General features: G+C 35.7%; 1 protein-coding gene across 3 annotated transcripts in view; it reads right to left on the minus strand.

Annotated features, from left to right (window-relative positions):
• ATF7IP (activating transcription factor 7 interacting protein) overlaps window positions 1-23,201 on the minus strand; it is a 127,759-nt gene that overhangs the window by 10,710 nt on the left and 93,848 nt on the right. For all 3 annotated transcript variants that reach the window (XM_027129539.1, XM_027129538.1, XM_027129540.1), the window contains exons 7-11: window positions 18,202-18,275; window positions 17,563-17,651; window positions 14,678-15,316; window positions 9,368-9,432; window positions 912-990 (exon numbers count right to left, since the gene is read on the minus strand). In XM_027129539.1, coding sequence (XP_026985340.1) covers window positions 912-990; window positions 9,368-9,432; window positions 14,678-15,316; window positions 17,563-17,651; window positions 18,202-18,275 — 946 coding nt within the window. The remainder of the gene's footprint in view (window positions 1-911; window positions 991-9,367; window positions 9,433-14,677; window positions 15,317-17,562; window positions 17,652-18,201; window positions 18,276-23,201) is intronic.

Raw genomic sequence — 23,201 nt, forward strand, 5'->3', positions numbered from 1 at the left:
AAAAAAATTGACTTTAATGTCACATAATGAATTGTATAGCTAATTAATTTTGTTTTCCTAAAACCAACTTAACTATCTTATTCCCTAAAACGTAATTTTTAAAAATCTTTAGTTTTAAAAAAAATTTAATGTCTTTAAGGTAAAATAATTAGCACCTGATCCTATTAGATTTTCCACATGTATTATATAATTACCACCACAAAGTTTTACAAATATGTCTGTGAACAGTTATTCTCAAATAAGTTTGAGAAATACTTTATAGCTTGAATCATTCTTGGAGGTTTACACTGTAAATTAGCATAGCAAAGGCTCGGAGAAATCTGTATTAAGGAAAAAATCCATATAATTTTAACTCAGCATTTTCCAAGCATATTTAACCATGAACTTTTATCACAGAACACCTATTAACACTGTGAAAGAATAACTGGGAAAATTGGTTAATATCTAACCAATATAATTTCTAAATATTATAACTCAGAATAATATTGAGAATTCTGGGTGTGCATGGTTTTTAACATTACTTTCATTTAACATCTACATTAAAACACACACACACATGGAAAAAACATTTAATTTAAAGTCAAAAGACTTGGGTTTAATTTGCACTCTGAATCTATCCTCAACTCTAAAATGAGCAGTATAGGGTTATTGTAAGGATCAAGTGAAATAACAGATATAAAAGGAGAGGTGTTCCACAAGTCAAATATTCTCCTAGTTGCTCTGTTTTCCTTTATGCCTTGTTCATATACATTCAAGATTTGATTTCTATTTTTTAATTCTAATCTTAAAAACGCTCTTTCTAAAAAGGACACAAATAATGGGGTAGAGATCTGTATTCACTGAATATAATGGATTAAGAGAGAAAAATGGTATCAAAGCATTCCTTAGTAGGATTACTTATATTTAAGTACCTTGTGAAGCTCCACTCTCTTCATCATCCATTGTCAGATCAATGACCCCACCTGAATCGTTGCCTGTGGCTTTTCCACTCTGAAAAAAACAAAACATCTGCATTTTGCAAAGAAAACTCTGGCAGACATGAGGAAAATAAAATAATACTGAGGGGAAACAAGGATAATGCACAGCCTGGTTCAGTTTGGACACCTAATGGCTTCACCTGAAGAAAGAGTGTTTGTCAGATAAATGACCCAAGGATACTCATGAGCTAAATATGTGCCACATAAAAAATAACTTTGAAATCCTTTCACGATAAATTTTTTTTTAAATTACACTGTCAATTGCATAGAGCTATTAAAGTGACGATCAAGTGTGTTAAGTGATTAACTGTAAACAATTCATTTTCTTTTTTTTAAATTTTCTTTTTTTTTTAACTTTTTCTCTTTTTTTTTTTTTTTGATGTGGACCATTTTTAAAGTCTTCGCTGAGTCTGTTACAATATTGCCTCTGTTTTACGCCTTGGTTTTTGGCCCCGAGGCATGTGGGATGCCATTACCCCGACGAGGGATTGAACCCACACCCCCCACATTGGAAGGCGAAGTCCCAACCACTGGACTGTCAGGGAAGTCCCATACAATCCATTTTCTAACATTTAAATGCTGACCAATCCTACACTAAGTTATCAACGTTAATTCACAAAAACACCAAAGGCAACTTTAAAGCCAGAATTAGGTTACATAAAATAATATATTTTCCCCTGAAGAATGCTGTCGTTTGATAGGATGTGATGTGCTGTAATCAACTGCCATCTAAGTTGACTGAAGTCCACCCACTGCCCAAAATCATTAGAAATGTAATTAAAAAATTTAACTACATAATAGCAACAAAAAAGGAAAGCAGTACAAAACAGACCTGAAGAGCCAAGATCTTCAAGTCAAAAAGACTGAGTGCATCTTTTAGTTCCAACACATACAAGCTATGAGAATTTATGTTAAAAGCACATTTCCTCAATTTCCAAAATTTGGATATGAAGTCTATTATAAGGATTAATGCAAATATGCATACAAAGAGCCTAACACCAGGCATGATACATGGTAACTGCTTAATAAATGCTAATCATAATTACTTTATGATATATTATATCAACTCCAAATGATTAAGGCTTTCATCTATAAAACTCCAATTTTGCAAAATTAAATAATTCTTTGACGTTAGATATTCAGGCCAAATCCAAACACAATGATGTAATTCTAAATCTTACACTTATAAACCTTTCTTTGATAATGACTTCATAGAAAATGACTTGTTTACAAACATCACAAATCTGAAAAATCCAAAATGAAAAGTTCTTAACAAACCTTGAAGAATATAACAGAATCCACTTGCTACAACAGATCTATATGGTCCACTTTTCAAACTAAGGTCCACTTTTAAAATTAAGTTTTAAATTCATCAAAAATTACTAGACAAACATGCAAACACCAGTAAAGTAGAACCCAACTAAAGACAAAAAGATAGTCAATAAAAATAACTCCAAGTGGAGCCAGATGTTGAATTCAGCAGACTTCAAAGCAGCTGTTAAAAATATGCTCAAAGAATTACTAGAACAAATAATCCTAAAATTTATATGGAATCACAAAAAAACCAGAATTGCCAAAGCAATCCTGAGGGAAAAAAACAAAACTGGAGACCTAACACTCCCAACTTCAGACAATAAACAAAGCTACAGTAATCAAAACAGCATAGTATTGGCATAAAAACAGACATATGGATCAATGGGTCAGAATAGAGAGCCCAGAAATAAACCCACACACCTACAATCAATTGACCTTTGACAAAGGAGGCAAGAATGATACAATGGAGAAAAGACAGTCTCTTCAGTAAGTGATGTTGGGAAAGCTGGACGGCCACATGTAAATCAATGAAGATAGAACACTCCCTCACACCATACACAAAAATAAACTAAAAACAGCTTAAAGACTTAAATATAAGACATGATACCATAAAACTCCAAGACAAGAACATGGGCAAAACATTCTCTGACATAAATCACAGCAATGTTTTCTTAGGTCAGTCTCCCAAGGCAACAGAAATAAAAGCAAAAATAAACAAATAGGATCTAAAGAAACTCATAAGCTTTCGCACAGCAAAGGAAACCATAAACAAAACGAAAAGACAACCTTTGGACTGGGAGAAAATATCTGCAAACGATATGACTGACAAGGGCTTAATTTCCAAAATATACAAACAGCTTATACAACTCAATAACTAAAAATCCAACAACCCAATCAAATGATGGGTAGAAGATTTTTTTTTTTTTTTTTTTTTTTGCGTTATGTGGGCCTCTCACTGTCGTGGCCTCTCTCGTTGCGGAGCACAGGCTCCGGACGTGCTGGCCCAGCGGCCATGGCTCACGGGCCCAGCCGCTCCACGGCATGTGGGATCTTCCCGGACCGGGGCACGAACCCGTGTCCCCTGCATCGGCAGGTGGACTCTCAACCACTGCGCCACCAGGGAAGCCCAGAAGATTTAAATAGACATTTCTCCAAAGAAGACGTACAGATGGCCAATAGGCACATGAAAAGATGCTCAACATTGTTAATTACCAGAGAAATGCAAATCAAAACTACAATGAGGTATCACCTCAAACTGGTAAGAATGGCCATCATTGAAAAGTCTACAAACAGTAAATGCTAGAGAGGGTATGGAGAAAAGGGAATTCTCCTACACTGTTGGTGGGAATGTAAATTGGTTCAACTGCTATGGAGAAAAAGAGGCTCCTTAAAAAACTGAAAACAGAGTTGCCACATAATCCGGCCATCCCATTCCTGGGCATATATCTGGAGAAAACTCTAATTCAAAAAGATACATGCACCCCAATGTTCACAGCAGCACTATTTACAATAGCCAAGACATGGAAGCAACCTAAATGTCCACTGACAGATAAATGGATAAAGAAGATGTGGGATTATATATATATACACACACATACACACACACTCATATATACATATACATACATACATACATATAATGGAATACTACTCAGCCATAAAAAAGAAATATTGCCATTTGCAGCAACTTGGATGGACCTAGAGATTATTGTACTAAGGGAAGTAAGTCAGACAGAAAGACAAATATATAACACTTATACGTGGAATCTAAAATATGATACAAATTGACTTATTTACGAAACAGAAACAGACTCACAGACATAGAAAACAAACATGGTTACCAAAGGGGAAAAGGGAGGGAGGGATAAATTAGGAGTTTGGGATTAGCAGATACAAACTACTATATATAAAACAGATAAACAACAAGGTCCTACTGTGTAGCACAGGAAACTATATTCAATATCTTGCAATAATCTATAATGAAAAAGAATATATACATATGTATAACTGAATCACTTTGCTATACACCAGAATCTAACACAACATTGTAAATCAACTATACTTCCATTTTTAAAAAATGAAAAAAATATGTCAAAGAATTAAAGGAAAATACGATATTAACAGATGTGCAAATAAGAAATCGCAAAAGTAGAAAATGAGAAAAACAGGAAGACAACAGAAAAATTAAGATAGAATATTAAAAAATCAACACAAAATAAAAGTAGGAAAAAAGTACTCAGAAACAAAAAAACAGATGACATATTTTTTAAATTACAGAACAGCAGACCTAAATTCAGCCATATCAACGACTAAATGGAATGAAATTTCCTATCAAAATTAGGGATTGTCAGATGAAATAATATATCAAGAAATCAAGAAATAACTAGTTTTCTTCTCCTAGATACTCACTTTAAATACAAATACACAAACACACTAAAAAAAGCAAGCATAAAAAAACTGTTATAATCACATTAATGTTAGACAACATATAAAGAGGTAAACCTTATAACGATAAAACAGTCAATTTGTCTATTTTATTGTTTTCACTCATGTTTTGATGCTCTATTATAAGGTGCATATTTTTCTATAATGTATAATATAATAGGAAGAGAAGATCTATAATCAATGATCTAACCTACATTATATTTTTATTTACCATAACCTGACTGATAAAATTCATCTATTATCACATACTGCAGGTAGTTTCCTGGTTATATTTTCTTCTTGAGAAATAAAACTGAATTATTTCAATAACTATTAACAGCAATTATAAGACAGTCATGATAGCTGGCACTATTCCCATCAGGCTCTGTGCTAAGTGTTTTATCAATACATTCATTAACAAATTTAACCTTTACAATAATCCTGAGGTTGAGACCAGCATTAGCCATATTTTATAAGTAAGAAATCAAGGTGTTAGATAACCTATTCACGGCTTACACATTATTAAGTGACAGGAGGCACTGTCTGACTCTAGAGCTTATTATTTCTATGCCACTAGGTGCACATTTATATATCTTCACATTTTTTCTGCCATCAATTCTGAGAAAACTTATGTAATCAGAGACATTACATGCCTATATCTGCATTTACACACATTACAGAATTACTCAATTTGAAACTATTAAAAAACATCTTAGTTGTATCAAATAGGTTTTAATACTAAGAATCTATTTTATTAAAAAGTTACTTAATCATGTGTCCTTCCCGCAAAATGAGACCACTCTCATTAAGTGAACACTAAGAAAATTTCAAGAAAGCAAAGATACTGGCTTTGTAGGTTTTTTGGGGGGTTTTTTGGTTGTTTTTTTTTTTACTGAAACAAATAACAAGAACATATTTGAAAGGCTAGAGTAGGGCACTTCAACAATTGCAAGGGAAGTTATAAATACAGAAGACCTGGTTGTTCACTCCACACACATCTCTCCAAGGGGACTTGGGAACTACAGGCAGGCTTGGTTGGCTACCAGGAATGTGACCGTTAGAAAGTTTACGTTAATAAATGATAATTTTCTTATGTACTCCTTAAACAGTGTCATACTGGCTTATCAGGATTGATTTGCACAGACATCAAGTCTGACGATGCACACCTGGTTTCATTGTTGGGGTCCTGAGTTTTGACTGCCATGGCTGGTTACAAAGAAAGAGGCAGCTGTATAGTCAGCTCAGACCCTGATACTCAGTCAGTCTTCTCTGGGCAAAGACTATTGGCACATGTCCCTGCAGTTAATAACCAGAGAGACAGCACATCCTGTGCAGTGCTGGATAGGAGAGAATATGGAGGCCTCAGCCTGACCGCACTTAATCCCACTTGATGCATATATTTTTCCTGCTGTTTTTGCTCTCTACCTTTTGCTGTGATAAACCATAACCATGAGTATAACCTGTCACAGGTCTTATAAGTCCTTATAGCAAATAAACAAAATTGAGGCTGATCTTGAGTCCCTCAAAAAAGTAATATAAAACTACAGATGTGGCAGAAAAAGATTTCTATACTGTTTTACAACATGCGATGATACTTCGAATAAATAATGTTTTTCACCATATGAAATATATTAGTAATGTACTGTATGAAATGAGATCTATGAATAAAATATGCAGTAATAACTCATTATATGGAATATGTTAATAAATACTTATTTGGAGGACATTAGAGAAATCTTCAAGGACTACGAAGAGAATATTTTACACATTTAATTATTTTCAAATTAGCTATGTCTGAACAACGATCATTTCCATACAAGCCATCCAGATTCCTTCTAATTTATAATAGCCTTAAAGTGTTCAGAAGTACAACTAAGTAAGATTTGGCAGAGAAAAAAGAAGCTGGCAGAGTATACTTAGAAAGTTAACAGTCTAAAGAATCACAAGCTACCTGTTTCATACCAGAGTCTACTTGCTACTAAGCAACATACAGGGGAAAAACCTAACGATCATTTCTTAATATATCTTCAAAAAACAATAGTGTTGGGGCTTCCTTGGTGGCGCAGTGGTTGGGAGTCCGCCTGCCAATGTAGGGGACGCGGGTTCAAGCCCTGGTCCCGGAGGATCCCACGTGCTGTGGAGCGGCTGAGCCCGTGCACCACAACTACTGAGCCCGCGTGCCACAACTACTGAGGCCTGCACGCCTAGGGCCCGTGCTCCGCAACGGGAGAGGCCACGGCAATGAGAAGCCCATGCAAGGGAGAGTAGCCCTGGCTCACCGCAACTAGAGAAGGCCTGTGCGCAGCAGCGAAGACCCAACGCAGCCAAAAATAAATAAACAAAATGAATAAATTTATTTAAAAAAAAAATAGTGTTACCTTAATCAAGGTATTCAGCACAACAACAAAAATTTTATTTGTAACCCAAAAGAGCCAGTAAAGCATCAATTTATAACTGGCAGCACATATATATTTCTTATCATATAATAAAGCTTGCATATTATATTTATTATTTAAATCCGTAACTGGTACTCATTCAAAGCTGAAAATCTTTTTTTGACCAGGCATGACTTTGGCAGGTTAGCTCCCTAGTCATGCTACTTGTATGCGTTTTTCATACAATGGTATTGAATTACTCTTCCTGTAAGCCAAATAAGATAACCACTGAGAGCTTAATATTTGGCTGCACTGTCTCTCCGCTACCTGATGCAGTCTCTTACTATTTCAGGCGTCTTTTGGATCGACTGGTTCATCAAAATGTAAGTTATACAATACAATGTAAAGTAAAACATTTTAGATTCTAAAACCTGTGAAGTGGGGAGTAACACATGATGTTTTAGAATTTCTAGAACATAATAAGCAGCTGGGTGTTACTGGATTTTATATTATTTTGCTTTGTTGTCTTTCTTTAATTTAAAAAGGATATTTTTAAGTAAACAATTTTAAAAGTCTAGCAAACTTTTACATCAATTTTAATTTCACCTAGATGTTTACAATATTACATACACTTTATTTCAGCAATCCAGTATAACTTTTTGCAATGATGAAAATGTTCTGTATCTTTGTTTTCCAATATGGTAGTTACTACCTATATTTGGCTATTGAGCCTTGAAATGGGGCTACTGTGATATAGGAAGTAAATTTTTTATTTAAGCCTAAATTAAATTAAATTTTAATTTAAATGGCCAACATGTGATTAGTGGCTACCACATTAGACAGTACAACTTTAGAAGAATCATCATTTTTTTTTTTTTTTTTTTTTTTTTTGCCGTACGCGGGCCTCTCCCTGTTGTGGCCTCTCCCATTGTGGAGCACAGGCTCCAGACGCGCAGGCTCATGGGCCCAGCCGCTCTGCGGCATGTGGGATCCTCCCAGACCGGGGCACAAACCTGTGTCCCCTGCATCGGCAGGCGGACTCTCAACCACTGCGCCACCAGGGAAGCCCAAGAATCATCATTTTTAATAAGATAAAAACACAGCCATTACAATGTCCATTTTTGTGTCTTGAAACATTACCTAGTATGTCTAGACAAACAAGAAAAAAAATTACTGAGGGAAATAAAGTTGTTTGTAATTTCTTTGTTTAGTTTTAGGTTTACTTTATAAAGTAAGGCTAGACTTCCTATAGATGTTCCATAAAAGTCACTGAATATATCAACATTTCCTATACCATGTGTCTTCCAGAAAGTACTCCATATACTTTTAATTAAAAACACAGCTACTATAAGACATCCTCAGAAGCAATCAAAACTCTGATCTTTAATATCATATAAAAAGACTGCTAAAATTTGTAAGAAATAAAATATTCCTAATAGCTTTCTATAAAGCATGGTGTACACCTATCTTTGGTTAAAAATCCATCATTTTAAAGGAAAACAGTCAAAATTAAAGATTATGCCCTTGTTTTAAAATTCATGGAATTTATTCATGCCCGACTTATTCAAGATTTTTTATTTTTCTAGGAAAAATATATGCATTTCTTGATATGATTAAGAGGAAGGGAAGAAAATAAAATTAGACTATCAACAACGTAATGACTTCCCTACAAATCTATTACACCTAAAGCAATATAGTAAAAGAAGTATGATGAACATTGTCAATTTAATACAGGAAAAAAGTAGTTACTCCATTCCTGAGTGATTTAAATTTAACATGAAAAAGTACCAGGACTGGCAAAGTGCTAATAAGCTATCAGAAAGACCAAGATTTTCTTTCCATAAAAGCTATCTCTGATCAGCTTTGAAGAAACTAAAATGATGTCTCCGTGTGTGTTGGCAATGGCAGGACAGAGGACTGGGTGGGGGGGATCCCCGCGGGGGAGGTAAACCAGTGAGACCTTCTTAAAAAGACGGGCCAGGAAGAAATTACACATGGAGACTTAAAACTTCACAATATATGAAGAAAAACAACTAGACTGCCGATTATATATAATCCAAGCAGTTAGTTAATTTAATAAACATATTATTTCTAAGAGAACTACTAAGCAAAAAAACTCAATTCTTGTCAAACAACACAGAGACACTGAAAATTTCTGGACAGTTGTAAAAAGCAGACTTAGAATAATTTTCATTTTACCAAAGAATATTGATAGAAATTCATTCTCTTATGGACTGTAATTAGAATTTTACTTTGAAACAGTAGGAAAAATCTTACCTGTGATGTGCTATCAGCTGCTTTCTTATTAACAGAAGCATCTATTGTTTTGTTTGTCTGGTTTTCTGAGGAGTCAAAAAACAAAACAAAGCAAAACTCAGAGCTATTCTTAAAGGCACCTACAAAATGTGAAAGGATGGGTTGCTTTACATACAACAATTCATGTTAATTTTCTCCAATTCTTTTTTGTCTGTCAACATGTTACATATGTAAAGAGATCCTCTCATAGACCACCACTACAAAACCTTTCAGAAGGACAAATTCGTAATAGAGATCAAAACACTTCACATACTCATTAACCAGAAATTTTAACTCTAACCTAAGGAATATTGCAGGGAAACAATTTAAGACGTCTGTAACTTAAATGCTGAAACATGAATAGTTAAATAAAATATAATCCTTCCATACTATATACCTTTGGAGAAAAAAAATTTAATAGCATGGCAAAAATGTAATAAATTCACTAGAAAAATAATTACAGTGATTCTGATGAAATATACATGGATGATCTCAGTAGGTCAATCACAGATGAGTTTTCTTTATTCAGTTTTCAATTAACTTGTGTTGAGTTTGTGGCATATGTATGTGTGTGCATGCATGTACACACACACACATGAAAGTTGTATGTATAGAACTACAACTATATAGTTGTAAAAAAGATAGCTGAATGAAAAAACAGCACAGAAAAGAAACCAAGTAGGTTTTTCTGCCTCAATTTCTAAAGAGAAGGTATTAAATTTTATCAAATGTCTTGAGCATCTACTGAGGTGATTAATCAGTTTTTTCTCTTTGGTAATGTGGTCAATTATATTAATAGGAATTTTCTAATGTTGAAACATTCCATCCTTGCTTTTTTGTCAAAAAAAAAACGTTGGTCAAAATATGGCATTCCTTTCATCTGTAAATCTTCATAACACACATATAAAGTAAACCATTTATATTAAAAAAACAAAACAGAAACAGGAGACATAACCATGTATTTCTACATATAAATCTGTATGTCAAAAAAATCAGGATAAATATCTACCTATTAAAAAAGAAGGTTTTCTAGGCTAGGCACGTAAAAGGAGGCCCTTACAATTTCTCCCTACCCTATCTGAATTATCTTAGTTCCTTTCGTAGGAAGAATATATATTTTATATATATATATATAATATATATATATATATATATAAAATATATATATATAACTCTAACCTAAGGAATATCGCAGGGAAATAATTTAAGATGTGTATAACTTAAAAAAGATATATACATATCTTTAATACCTTAAAATTAGTTCATTTACAATGAATCAGCTTCTCTTCTGGACTGTGAAGTTCTTGAAATACTACTTAATAAAAAACAAATTCCAGGGTACTGATCCTACATGGTTGAGTATTAAATTACACTAATGATATTACCAAAACATCATCAATTTACTTCCAATTTTTTTAATACATATATACAATGTCAATACATTCATTTGGAGTTAAAAGACATTTTCATTTCCATGTGAAAATAAAAGGTAAATTCAGAAGCAAAGTAGGTGAGGGAGCTTCATTTTTATTTTCTGTTGAAATATCCTCATACAATTATCCTCAAGACTCAGAGAAGATTTAGACTGCTTAATAAAATGTTTTACTTCTTTACACACACACACACACACACACACACACACACACAAATACTAATAACTATGACAGTTCTGTTATCCAGAGTGATTCTTTGACGTAACTGTCTCAGGAAAAAGAGTTAATTATTCACAAAGCTGTAATGATATTCCTTATTCTAGATTTTCAGTTAACTTCCCCTACCCCTTTATTACAGATTGTTTTCTTGATTCTTAATCATTTTATAGTCTCACTGCATCTTTTGTTTTCTTTTACTATAATATCTACTTTAAATAAATTGTTTTTGTTTTTGTTTTTGTTTATTTTTGCGGTACGCGGGCCTCTCACTGTTGTGGCCTCTCCCGTTGCGGAGCACAGGCTCCAGACGCGCGGGTTCAGCGGGCATGGCTCACGGGCCCAGCCGCTCCGCGGCATGTGGGATCTTCCTGAACCGGGGCACGAACCCGTGTCCCCTGCATCGGCAGGCGGACTCTCAACCACCGCGCCACTAGGGAAGCCCCACCCTGCCAATTTTATTGCTTGATAGATTGATTTGTAACTTTTTACTTTCAGAATTTATCTAAAGTTGGGGCGCCTGCCGATGCAGGGGACACGGATTCGTGCTCCGGTCCGGGAGGATGCCACATGCCGCGGAGCGGCTGGGCCCGTGAGCCATGCCCGCTGAACCCGCGCGTCTGGAGCCTGTGCTCCGCAACGGGAGAGGCCACAACAGTGAGAGAGGCCCGCGTACCGCAAAAAAAAAAAAAAAATTGTACCTCAAATTTTTTCTGTCATATGGGAAACATCTCTATCTTTTTATGTTGAAAAGATATTGTCACTTTTTACCAACACTGCATTTTTACCAGAATAATAAAAAGGTTTTACAGGAGTGCCAATTAGTAGTATACCCCAGTAGGTGCTGGATAATGGTATGAAAATGAATGCAATGCAAGACCTTTAAATCATTTTTACAACACCATCTCTCATTCAGATCACTCCAAGAGCCTCCTAACTGGTCTCCCTAACTCTGTTTTTCCCCCTCTAATCCATTCCCCTCACTGCAGCCAGTGTTCATGGATGTCACACTCCTTCCTCTCTGTAAAAATCCTTTAAAACCTTATTTCCCACCATCTTTCGATTCACTCCATTCTCATACCATCCCAGATCTCCCATATCCTCTCACAGAAACCGTCATATCTTTACACTCATCACATTGATAATTAATTATTTATTTAATATCCAAGTTCCGAATTTGATTATGAGCTTGGTTAGAATAGGGACTATTTTGTACATTTCTGTGTATCTGCAGGATTTTAGAACAATACAAGCATTTGATATTTTATGAATAAATGATATAAGCTATAATTTGGTCTCTAAATTTCCAAGTAGTCCTTAGAACAATTTTTACTTTACATTTTACAAAAAATATTGACTTACTCTATGGGGATATATGTATATAAAATACATATAAATGCATTTCTAGTTATACAGTATATGTTCTCATTAAGTAAATAAAACCTACATAAGCATAGGATTTAAAACTAATTACTTTATCACATTAGGGATGTATTAAAGTTTGGTTCAACCTTCATATTTAGCCAAAATTTGCTATTTGGCTTCAGCTTAGGCTTTGGCGAGCCTCAACAGCTAAATGCCTACTTTAATGCCATTTATGGCGCCCCTAAAATTATGCATGATCAAAGAACATATCATCTCATAGGATCTCATTCTAATTAACATTATGAACAACATAAAAACAAAGCTTATCATTAACATTTTTGGTTAATATCTAATAATTTACTTTCAAAAGTAGATAAGCATTCTAAATAGAACTCAAAATGAAGATCTCCTTAATATAATTTATGTATTAAAGTACAGATAAATGTGTTAAATATATGTTAAAATATAAAATTTTAAGTGTAAGTATAAATGTATATTATCACAAAAGCAGAGTGATGTTCTAATTAATAATAATGGGGAAAACTATTAATTTTATATACAAAAATAATCAACGACAGTCAAGTAATTAAATACAAAACAGACTAACACTCATTACAACTAATAAAGCGCACTAAGCTAGATAACTTTGGGAAAAACATACCTTTTGTGTCAACAGATGTTCATACAATGTTAATAGGATAATGAAACTGAATTACAGTTCTGATACTGTAGAAGTATTTAGGGTACTTGCATTCATAACATTAAACAAAATAATCTTTTAAGTTATTTATTTCTTTTCAGGCCATGGTCTTTCAGGGCAAGTTCTATATTTAAGAATATATCTTATCTTGCGACCATGAATTAGAAACAATGTCAACTAGGCTCAAAATTTCATAAAGAAGAAAAACTCCAGAATCTCATAAAAGAATGTCCATGATAATCATCTTCCATCTGACATATTAAAAAACAGTAATGACTGGAAGAAAAATAAATTAGAGAATATGAAGTAACCCCCCAAAATCTTGCTCATCACTGACCTCAATTAAAAGTAAGCATCTTTAGCATATAAGGATGTGATAGCAGATAATGCTAAAAAAATATGGTTACTGTACCATGCAAATATTTAATTTTAAATACTAATAATTCTATTTGAAATTTCAGATTTACTCTTATATCTCAGATGTTAATTGTATGAGGATGATATTCAGGTTCAGTCCAATATTAATTTTTAGCTGCCATTCATTTACTCTCTCAATAACTCTATGAAACACCATCACTATTTTATGAGAAAATATAGTCAGAGGGCAAGTACACTACTGAAGACTATATGAGAACTTAAAAAAAACAAGGCTTGTATATCTCACTTGTAAGAGTAATTTTGTACTTTATAATCTGTTTCTTATATTCCATGGTCACTTCCTACATCAGTAAGACAGATACTATTGGCAATTTCATTATATACATGATGCCTAGGCTCTCTTTCCTGTCTTTCCAAAAGCAGTGGGGATAAATGTGAAATCAGAAATAAAGAATAAGCAAGTTCAAGAATGCATAAAAAATGTATGCTTTTGAAGAACAAGGAAGACATAGAGTTTTACAGATTTTAAAAACAGGAGCAATCAAGTTCTCCTTTTTGCAATACTTTTGCAATACAATATATACTTCGAAGTATATATACATATGCAAACATAATCATATGTCATAACGGAAAAATATATAAAAGAGAAAACAAAAAGCAAGCAAACATTCTGTAGTAAATTAAAGAGGGAAGACCTAGTTTTAAACCTCTCAAATTTGCAAGATATGAGTGATTGCACAGAGGATTTTTCCAAATGGGTAGGGAAGATATGTGGTTTTTATTTTCTTCTTATTAGCATATATTATGTCAATTAGATCCTTTAAAATATACTTGCTCTATTCAGATATATCTGAAAAATGTATTAGAAAAGTAATTCATAATGCTTGCTACAAAGCCTAAATTAAAGATTCGCACAGATTAGGAAAACTAGTAAAAGATAAATTACAAATGCTAACTTCTCACTCAAAATAAACTCTCTCTCAAATCCCACTGTAACAACATCATTTCTCTTAGGTAACAAAAAACTTACTAAAAATAATCTCCCTGAAAATTCTATTTACTCTGTTCTTCCAGTAATGCTAGTCACTTACACACACACACACACACACACACACACACACACTCACTCATACATGTTCAATTACCTATAGACTATTAACATGCTTGCATTTCTATTATTAAACCTCCATATTGACTTACCAATTCTTGTGGTGGCCATGCTGCTCTGTTCTGCAGGAGATGAAGTACTAAAAGCAGAAATTGGAATTTTCATCTGTATAGGGCCTCGATTATTTGATGGACTATAGAGTCCTGATGGGCCTACTGTGGGTAAAGAAGTCCTTGTGGCTTGTACAATAGAGTGCGCTGTTGGAACAGCCTGTACAGCAAGTGTTGTTCCTAATGGTGCAGCACCGGCAGGAGAATTCCTTTGAATACTAGGACTGGGCACAGAAGGAACGTTGTTTGGTTTAGTGGGGTTTGGCAAGGATGGCAAAGATACTGGATTTTTGGTTAGACCACTCATTGTAGGTGGGCTTTGTACAGAAATGAATTCAACGTTGCCAGATGGTTGATTGGTCACTAAAGTCCCTGGATGGCTCTGTAGGAGCTGAGGTTGGGAGGATACAGCAACAGGTACATGCAAAATCACTGGTAAAGACTGTAAAGAGATTGTAGGTTGGGGATTTCCACTAGGCACCTGAGTAGAAGCAACTACTGTAGCTGTGTTGGGTGCAGGAAGAACTGACGTTGCTGTCAGAGAACCCGACGTCACTGGAGGCTGCAATTTAGGTTGACTACTGACAACTGTTGGAGGAGTGACAAGATTGGTTGAAGATACTATAAAAAGAAAAAAGAAGTCTCAGTTTAAATAGCTATCTTTATCAGCTAAGATAATATAATACAAATTTGATGTATTGCAGTATATACACGAAAGTCTCTCATAATTAAATTTTTAATTCAAGATTTAAATCCTTGAACTCTCAGATTATCTGTAGAAGCATTTTTGCATCTGTATTTGGTACATTATGAAAATAGCACATGTTTTATGATTAAGGCAGAGGACTGCTGTCTCTGTATAAAAGGAGTCTCTGAAAATTATTATACTTAGTTCAGAGTAACTAGTTGGAAAAACAACTAAAAAACACTGAAAACTAGGTAAAATTGTATAGACAATTTTGAAAGTACATTAAATATATTATAAATGCCTTAGAACACTGGCAATACATAAACTCAAATAGAAAATCTAGAAAGAGTACCATTAATGAATAACAGGTAAACCTGGTGATGCTATTTTGTCAGTTGGACAATGTGAAACCTCTATCTGTGGATCAAAAATTTTACTGGATTCCCCGGGGAGGAACTGGTGAGGAGAGGCTGTCTCTATTAACACTCTATTGACATTATGTGATATGGAAAATAGCGCGGTGAAGATGGGAGATGAATTAAGGAGTAGATAACAAAGAGCAGAGAAAATCAAAATGCTTGTCACTGTAGTTTTACAGTCATTTTAGTTCAATCATTTGTGTTTATTCTCATTTGAACAGGTTTAAAATCAATGACCAAGTTTCTTCTCAATGATTTGTAGTCTTTCCAAAATCATAGGCAGGCTAGAGCAGCAATTCTCAAGGTGCAGTCTAGGGAGACACCTGGGGATTACTGAGACCCTTTCAGGAAGTTTGAAATGTCCAAACAATTTCCATAACAATAAGAAAACATTATTTGACTTTTTCACTGTGTAGATATTTACAATGATGGAGCAAAAGCAATGGTGAGTAAAACTTTTGATGTCTCAGTATAAAAATCAAGGTAGTCGTACCAAACCATCACTGCACTCTTTAACACCACATGTGCACAGTAAAAGCCAAACAAAATCAGTTTCATTTAAGAATGTTCATTATGGGGCTTCCCTGGTGGCACAGTGGTTGAGAGTCCGCCTGCCGATGCAGGGGACACGGGTTCGTGCCCCGGTCCGGGAAGATCCCACATGCCGCGGAGCGGCTGGGCTCGTGAGCCATGGCCGCTGAGCCTGCGCGTCCAGAGACTGTGCTCTGCAACGGGAGAGGCCACAACAGTGAGAGGCCTGCGTACCGCAAAAAAAAAAGAAAAAAAAAAAATTAGAACTTTGGAAAATACGTCTACCTGCCACTGAGGGCATGACAGCTTCCCAAATCTTTAAAGACTTGTCTGAGAAGAACTGATAGTGAAATAAATAAATACGATTTAAAAAAAAAATTTATTAATGAAATGTGTCAACATTTGGAACACTCAGAAAACTCAGTGAATATTTTCCAAATGATCAATGATATTAGTAAAAGATCCATCCAAGTACAAGACAAGACAAATGAATTTTAATGAAAAATTTAGAGAAGTTTATTGGTGTGGTTTCTGATTCCACTTTGCAACTAACCTGTAAGAAACTACTACTTGCTGTATCAAAGAAGAATATCCACAACTCACTAAAAGCGCTAGGCCTTTTCCAACTACATATTGGTATGAGGCTGAATTTTCTTCACATAGTTCAACTATAACAACAAATTGCAACAGATTGAATGCAGATGCAGATATGAGAATCCAGGTATCTTCAGCCATCTTAATGTTTTAAGTGAGGTATAAAAGAGATTTATAAAAATTTAACACAATAACACTCTTTTTGCTAATTTTTTTAAAGCTTGGAAAAGAGCTACTTTTCATCAAAACATGTTACTTATGGTTCATAATATAGGTTTGTAATCATTTTAAAGTGAATAAATAAACATTAAAAATTTTTATGTTTTAATTTCCACCATAGTAAATATCAATTAGTACACCCACATAAACAAAGCTCTTTGGATTCTTAATAATTTTTAAGATTATAAGGGGATGTGAAGACCCAAAGGTTTGAGAACCACTAGACTAGAGATCTGAATTTCTGTATTTTCATGCATATCTGTGATCCTGATTTTTAAATAAACTTTGTGCTTAGCACTCAGTTTTACATAACTGTGCTCAGTTTCTTAGTCCATTTCAACCTCAAAAGAACGTAAGAAAAGAGAACCAAAACCTTCAATTCCTAAGAAAATGTATTTCAGTGTTAAGAATATTACCTGTATTCACAGGGGTTTGAAAGGATGGCGGTGTGCTCTCGCTTATATTTCTTTTGGACTCCAACATCTGTCTCACTGTGTTTGCATTTCTATGAAATATATATACACACAAATGGTCACTTGATATGCCATTCTAGGGAATATCTATTTATGTATAGAGAAAGCAGTGGCCCCTTGGAAAAAAGGGTGGCTAGACTTGGATATTAAAGCATTAAACTGAGAGTGAAGGCAGTGAAGCAAAGCTGGCACAAAGACTTTGGAATGCTGGGGTCTACAGCATTAGGGGAGAGTCTTCCTTCTATATTCTATGTCTTCAATACTTGAACCTGAGAACCAAATGTAGGTCCGAATATCTGCACACATTAGATTTTATCACCCCTGACGAGAGCATTTCTCAATTACTTAAGATAATACTATTTAACACAAGTGGTTAAAGAAAGCCTTATAATAAATTAGCAAAATCAATATTCATAGGTGAACAGTTACAACAAAGCAAAAAGGAAGCAAATATACTTATCCCACTGTACCAAACTTCTACATAAATACACAGAATCACGTTCCAAGATTTTTCTGCAAAGAAAATCAGAACCTTGTTCTCTTAATTAAAAACTTGATAAATAGACTGTTTACAACTCTCACCTGTAGGGCACACTGTTATTGCTGCCGCCATCAACTACAGACTTTCCTGGTGATACAGGTGGGTTTGGTGGATTCTGGGGGAGAAAAATACCAAGGTAAAATAAAACCCAGTTCACAAGGGATCTTTTAAAATAAGACCTTTAAATGCCTTGTCAATATGTTATCTGTTATTTCTCTAATATAGTGGAAAATCTTACTGAGAAAAAAATTTAAATCTTGGCATTGCCACTTGTTAAACCCCTTACACAAATTACTTAGTCTATTGACACAAGGGCTTATCATATGAAAAGTGAATAGAATAATTCTTAAACCTCAGTTTTTGATATGAGTAAATAAAATAGAGAATATGAAAGTAGCTTGTATGTTCTAATGGTTCAGTAAACATTAATATGAATCTAAAGAAAAATTAGATACTCATTCAATAAATATCTAGTGAATGCCTACTATATATCAGGCAGATCAGGCACGATTACAGGCAGAAACTCAACAAACAAGGTAAGTATTTATTTTTCCCCAGAAGTAATTGATTGCCAATTAAGTGGTATCCTAGGTCACAAATCAAAATTATTTTTACAATTTTTGCTTAAAAAATAAATACTTGCCACTATGTGACTTACAATTTCATAAAAAGATGTCCCAATTCTAAACTTCAGAACAAACTAATTTAACCCTTTTCGGCTCCCCAAAACAGGGAATATAGAAAGAGAATTCTAATATTTATACGCTAATCACCATTATTTGGGCCTCCATCATTAATGACACTATCATCATTTATTTCTTAAATTGAGAAAAATAAATAACTCCACTCAAGAGTTAATTAAGTATAATAATACATATAATACTAAACAAAAGGTGGTAAGTGCTTAGGATCACATCAAGCAGATGCCACTAATCACTCTTCTCAACAACAAATATATCTTGCTGCTTTTTATAGGATAAAAGGATGATTTTAACCAAACAGTATAGTGTTGTACTAGTTATCTGTGTAGAGGAGACAAAAGATAAAGAATTAAGATAAACTTCTAACCTGGCTGTGGATGCAAAAACATTTGAAATAAATAGAAAAGCAAATGAAAGTAACACTGTAGTATTACTCGAAAAAGTTTAAAAATTTTAGGGGAAAGAAATGCATCTTCTAACAAGTCTTTGAGTAATTAGTACACTCAAAATAGTTAAAATGAAGGTAAACAACATTGCAGGGAAAACAAAAAAGGAGCAGTATAAGCATAATAAATAAGTATAACAGGGCTTAGAGTCATCAGAGGGAGGACCTTAAACACTACAGTGCGGTGACATCAGCAAGACGGCAGAACTGGAAATCCTATGCCCTCCTTACCTCATGGGGACAATGATTTAGCAATATAAGAACAAATTTCACTGGTAAGAAGTCCAGAAACCTGTTGAGAGATTATAGAACCCCAAGTGACAGCAAGCCCCAGGAGGCATATGGTAGTGGGTAGGAAAGTCTGCTGCTCCTACCCACCGTGCTCCATCCCCTTCCGCGCACAGTGTGGTGCAATCAAGAAAAACTTCCCAACAACTGTGCTCTCCTTTGGGAAGGAAAGAGAAGAGTGGAATTTGCAGGCAATATTCTGGCTCTCTGGGTACTGATAGGCACTGGCTTCAGTCTCACCTGACCTGGATAAAGCAGCACAAGCTGGATGTCTGGGGACTAGATGAGAACAAACGTGAACCCCTTGGCTTGGTACCAAACCAGAAAAATTGCAGTAACACAGACAGAAAACAGGGGTAACTCCAGTCATGGCTTGCTAAAGCAGCACAAGACTGCAATATGGAAAGTAGATACCAGGTGAGGGATGGGAAGTTCCCAAGCAGAAAGAGATAAACCTCTTCAGATGCGAGATACATGCACAAGCTCGAAGAAAATGCATCTTTAAAAATAGGTTTGAGAGGACACCAGAGTATCTACCCAGACTGACTAGTAAAGGTCTTCATCTGTATACAGATATTCCAAAAAGATGGGGAGGTTATTTTTTCAAATGCCCTAATTTCAACAAAAGAGAACCAGACATACAAAAAAACAGGGAAATATGGATCAATCAAAGAAATAAAATTCCAGAAACTGAAGAAACAGATCTATGAACTACCCAACAGAGAATTCAAAATGACTAACATTAAGATGCTCAATGAGATAAGAAAGGACAGAAAATGAAATGAAATCAGGAAAACAATGCAAGAAGAAAAAGAAACTTTATAATAGAACCAATAGAAATTCTGAAGCTGAAGAGTACAATAACTGAATCGAAACCTTTAAGAGAGGGGATCAAAACCAGACTGTAGGGCTTCCCTGGAGGCGCAGTGGTTGAGAGTCCGCCTACTGATGCAGGGGACACAGGTTCGTGCCCCAGTCCAGGAAGATCCCACATGCCGAGGAGCGGCTAGGACCGTGAGCCATGGCCGCTGAGCCTGCGCATCCGGAGCTTGTGCTCTGCAACGGGAGAGGCCACAACAATGAGAGGCCCCCATACCGCAAAACAAAACAAAACAAAACAAAACAAAGACTATCAAGTAGAATAAAGAATCAGCAAACCTGAAGACAAGTCACTTGAAATTATTGAGTTAGACCACCAAATAGAAAAAAGAACGAAAAATGTAAAGACAGACTAAGGGATTTATTAGACACCATCAAATGGACCAATATACAAATTTGGGAGACCAAGAATGAGAAGAAAGTAAGTGGGCAGAAAGCCTACTTAAATAATGGCCAGCAACTTCCCAAATTTGAGGGAAAAAACTGACAAATTCAAGAAGGTGAAAAACTTCCAACTGGAATTAACTCAGAGACCTACGCTAAGAAACATTATAGTCAAGCTGTCAAAAGTCACAAAGATTTTAAAAGTAGCAAGAGAAGAACGACCCATCACATTTAAGGCAGCTCCCATAAGATTATCAATGGTTTTCTCAGCACAAACCTAGCAGGCCACAAGGGAGTGGAATGACATACTCAAAGTGCTGAAAGAAAAAAACTGCCAAGCAAGAATACCATAACCAGCAAAACTATCATTCAGAAATGAAAGCAAAATTAAGATTGTCCCAGTAAATACAAACCTGATGGCATTCATCACCACTAAATCCACCATACAAGAAACGCTAAAAGGAGTCCTTAGGTAGAAATGAAAGGACACTTGGAGGATTCCGGGAAGATGGTAGAAGACTAAGACGCAGAGATCACCTTCCTCGCCACAGATGCACCAGAAATACATCTACACGTGGAACAACTCCTACTATCCATACCCCCTTTCCGGGGAGACTGTGCAGCCCGCCACTGCCAGGGTCCCGGGATTCAGGGTCAACTCCTCTGGGAGACCGCACAGCGCGCCTCAGGCTGGTGCAATGTCAAGCCGGCCTCTGCTGCCGCACGCTCACCTGGCATCCGTACCCCTCCCTCCCCCCGGCCTGAGTGAGCCACAGCCCCCGAATCAGCGGCTCCTTTAACCCCGTCCTGTCTGAGTGAAGAACAGACGCCCTCTGGCGACCTACATGCAGAGGCGGGGCCAAATCCAAAGCTGAGCCCCTGGGAGCTGTGCGAACAAAGAAGAGAAAGGGAAATCTCTCCCAGCAGCCTCAGAAGCAGCGGATTAAAGTTCCACAATCAGCTTCATGTACCTGCATCTGTGGAATACATGAATAGACAACCAATCATCCCAAATTAAGGAGGTGGACTTTGAGAGCAAGATTTATGATTTTTTCCCCTTTTCCTCTTTTTGTGAGTGTGTATGTGTATGCTTCTGTGTGAGATTTTGTCTGTATAGCTTTGCTTCCACCATTTGTCCTAGGGTTCTATCCATCCGTTTTTTGTGTTTGTTTTTTTAATTTTTTTCTCTTAATAATTAGTTTTTTATTTTAATAACTTTATTATATTTTATCTTCCTTTATTTTATTTTACTTTATCTCCATTCTTTTTTTCTTCCCTCCTTTCTTCCTTCCTCCCTCCCTCCCTCGCTCCCTGCATTTTTTCTTTCTTTCTTTCTTTCTCTCTTTCTACTTCTACTAATTCTTTCTTTCTACTTTTTCTCCCTTTTATTCTGAGCCGTGTAGATGAAAGGCTCTTGGTGCTACAGCCAGGAGTCAGTGCTGTGCCTCTGAGGTGGGAGAGACAACTTCAGGACACTGGTCCACAAGAGACCTCCCAGCTCCACATAATAGCGAACGGTGAAAATCTCCCAGAGATCTCCATCTCAACACCAGCACCCAGCTTCACTCAATGACCAGCAAGCTACAGTGCTGGACATCCTATGCCAAACAACTAGCAAGACAGGAACACAACCCCACCCATTAGCAGAGAGGCTGCCTAAAATCATAATAAGTCCACAGACACCCCAAAGCACACCACCAGACGTGGACCTGCCCACCAGAAAGACAAGATCCAGCCTCATCCAGCACAACACAGGCACTAGTCCCCTCCACCAAGAAGCCTACACAACCCACTGAACCAACCTTAGCCACTGGGGACAGACACCAAAAACAATGGGAACTACGAACCTGCAGCCTGCAAAAAGGAGACCCCAAACACAGTAAGATAAGCAAAATGAGAAGACAGAAAAACACACAGCAGATGAAGGAGCAACATAAAAACCCACCAGACCTAACAAATGAAGAGGAAATAGGCAGTCTACCAGAAAAAGAATTCAGAATAATGATAGTAAAGATGATCCCAAATCTTGGAAACAGAATAGACAAAATGCAAGAAACATTTAACAAGGACCTAGAAGAACTAAAGATGAAACAAACAACGATGAACAGCACAATAAATGAAATTAAAAATACTCTAGATGGGATCAATAGCAGAGTAACTGAGGCAGAAGAACAGATAAGTGACCTGGAAGATAAAATAGTGGAAATAACTACTGCAGACCAGAATAAAGAAAAAAGAATGAAAAGAACTGAGGACAGTCTCAGAGACCTCTGGGACAACATCAAACGCACCAACATTCGAATTATAGGGGTTCCAGAAGAAGAAGAGAAAAAGAAAGGGACTG

The sequence above is a fragment of the Aethalodelphis obliquidens genome, unplaced genomic scaffold (assembly GCF_003676395.1).
Source record: "Aethalodelphis obliquidens isolate GAN/ISIS:26980383/991018 unplaced genomic scaffold, ASM367639v1 scaffold36, whole genome shotgun sequence".
Classification (NCBI taxonomy): domain Eukaryota; kingdom Metazoa; phylum Chordata; class Mammalia; order Artiodactyla; family Delphinidae; genus Aethalodelphis; species Aethalodelphis obliquidens.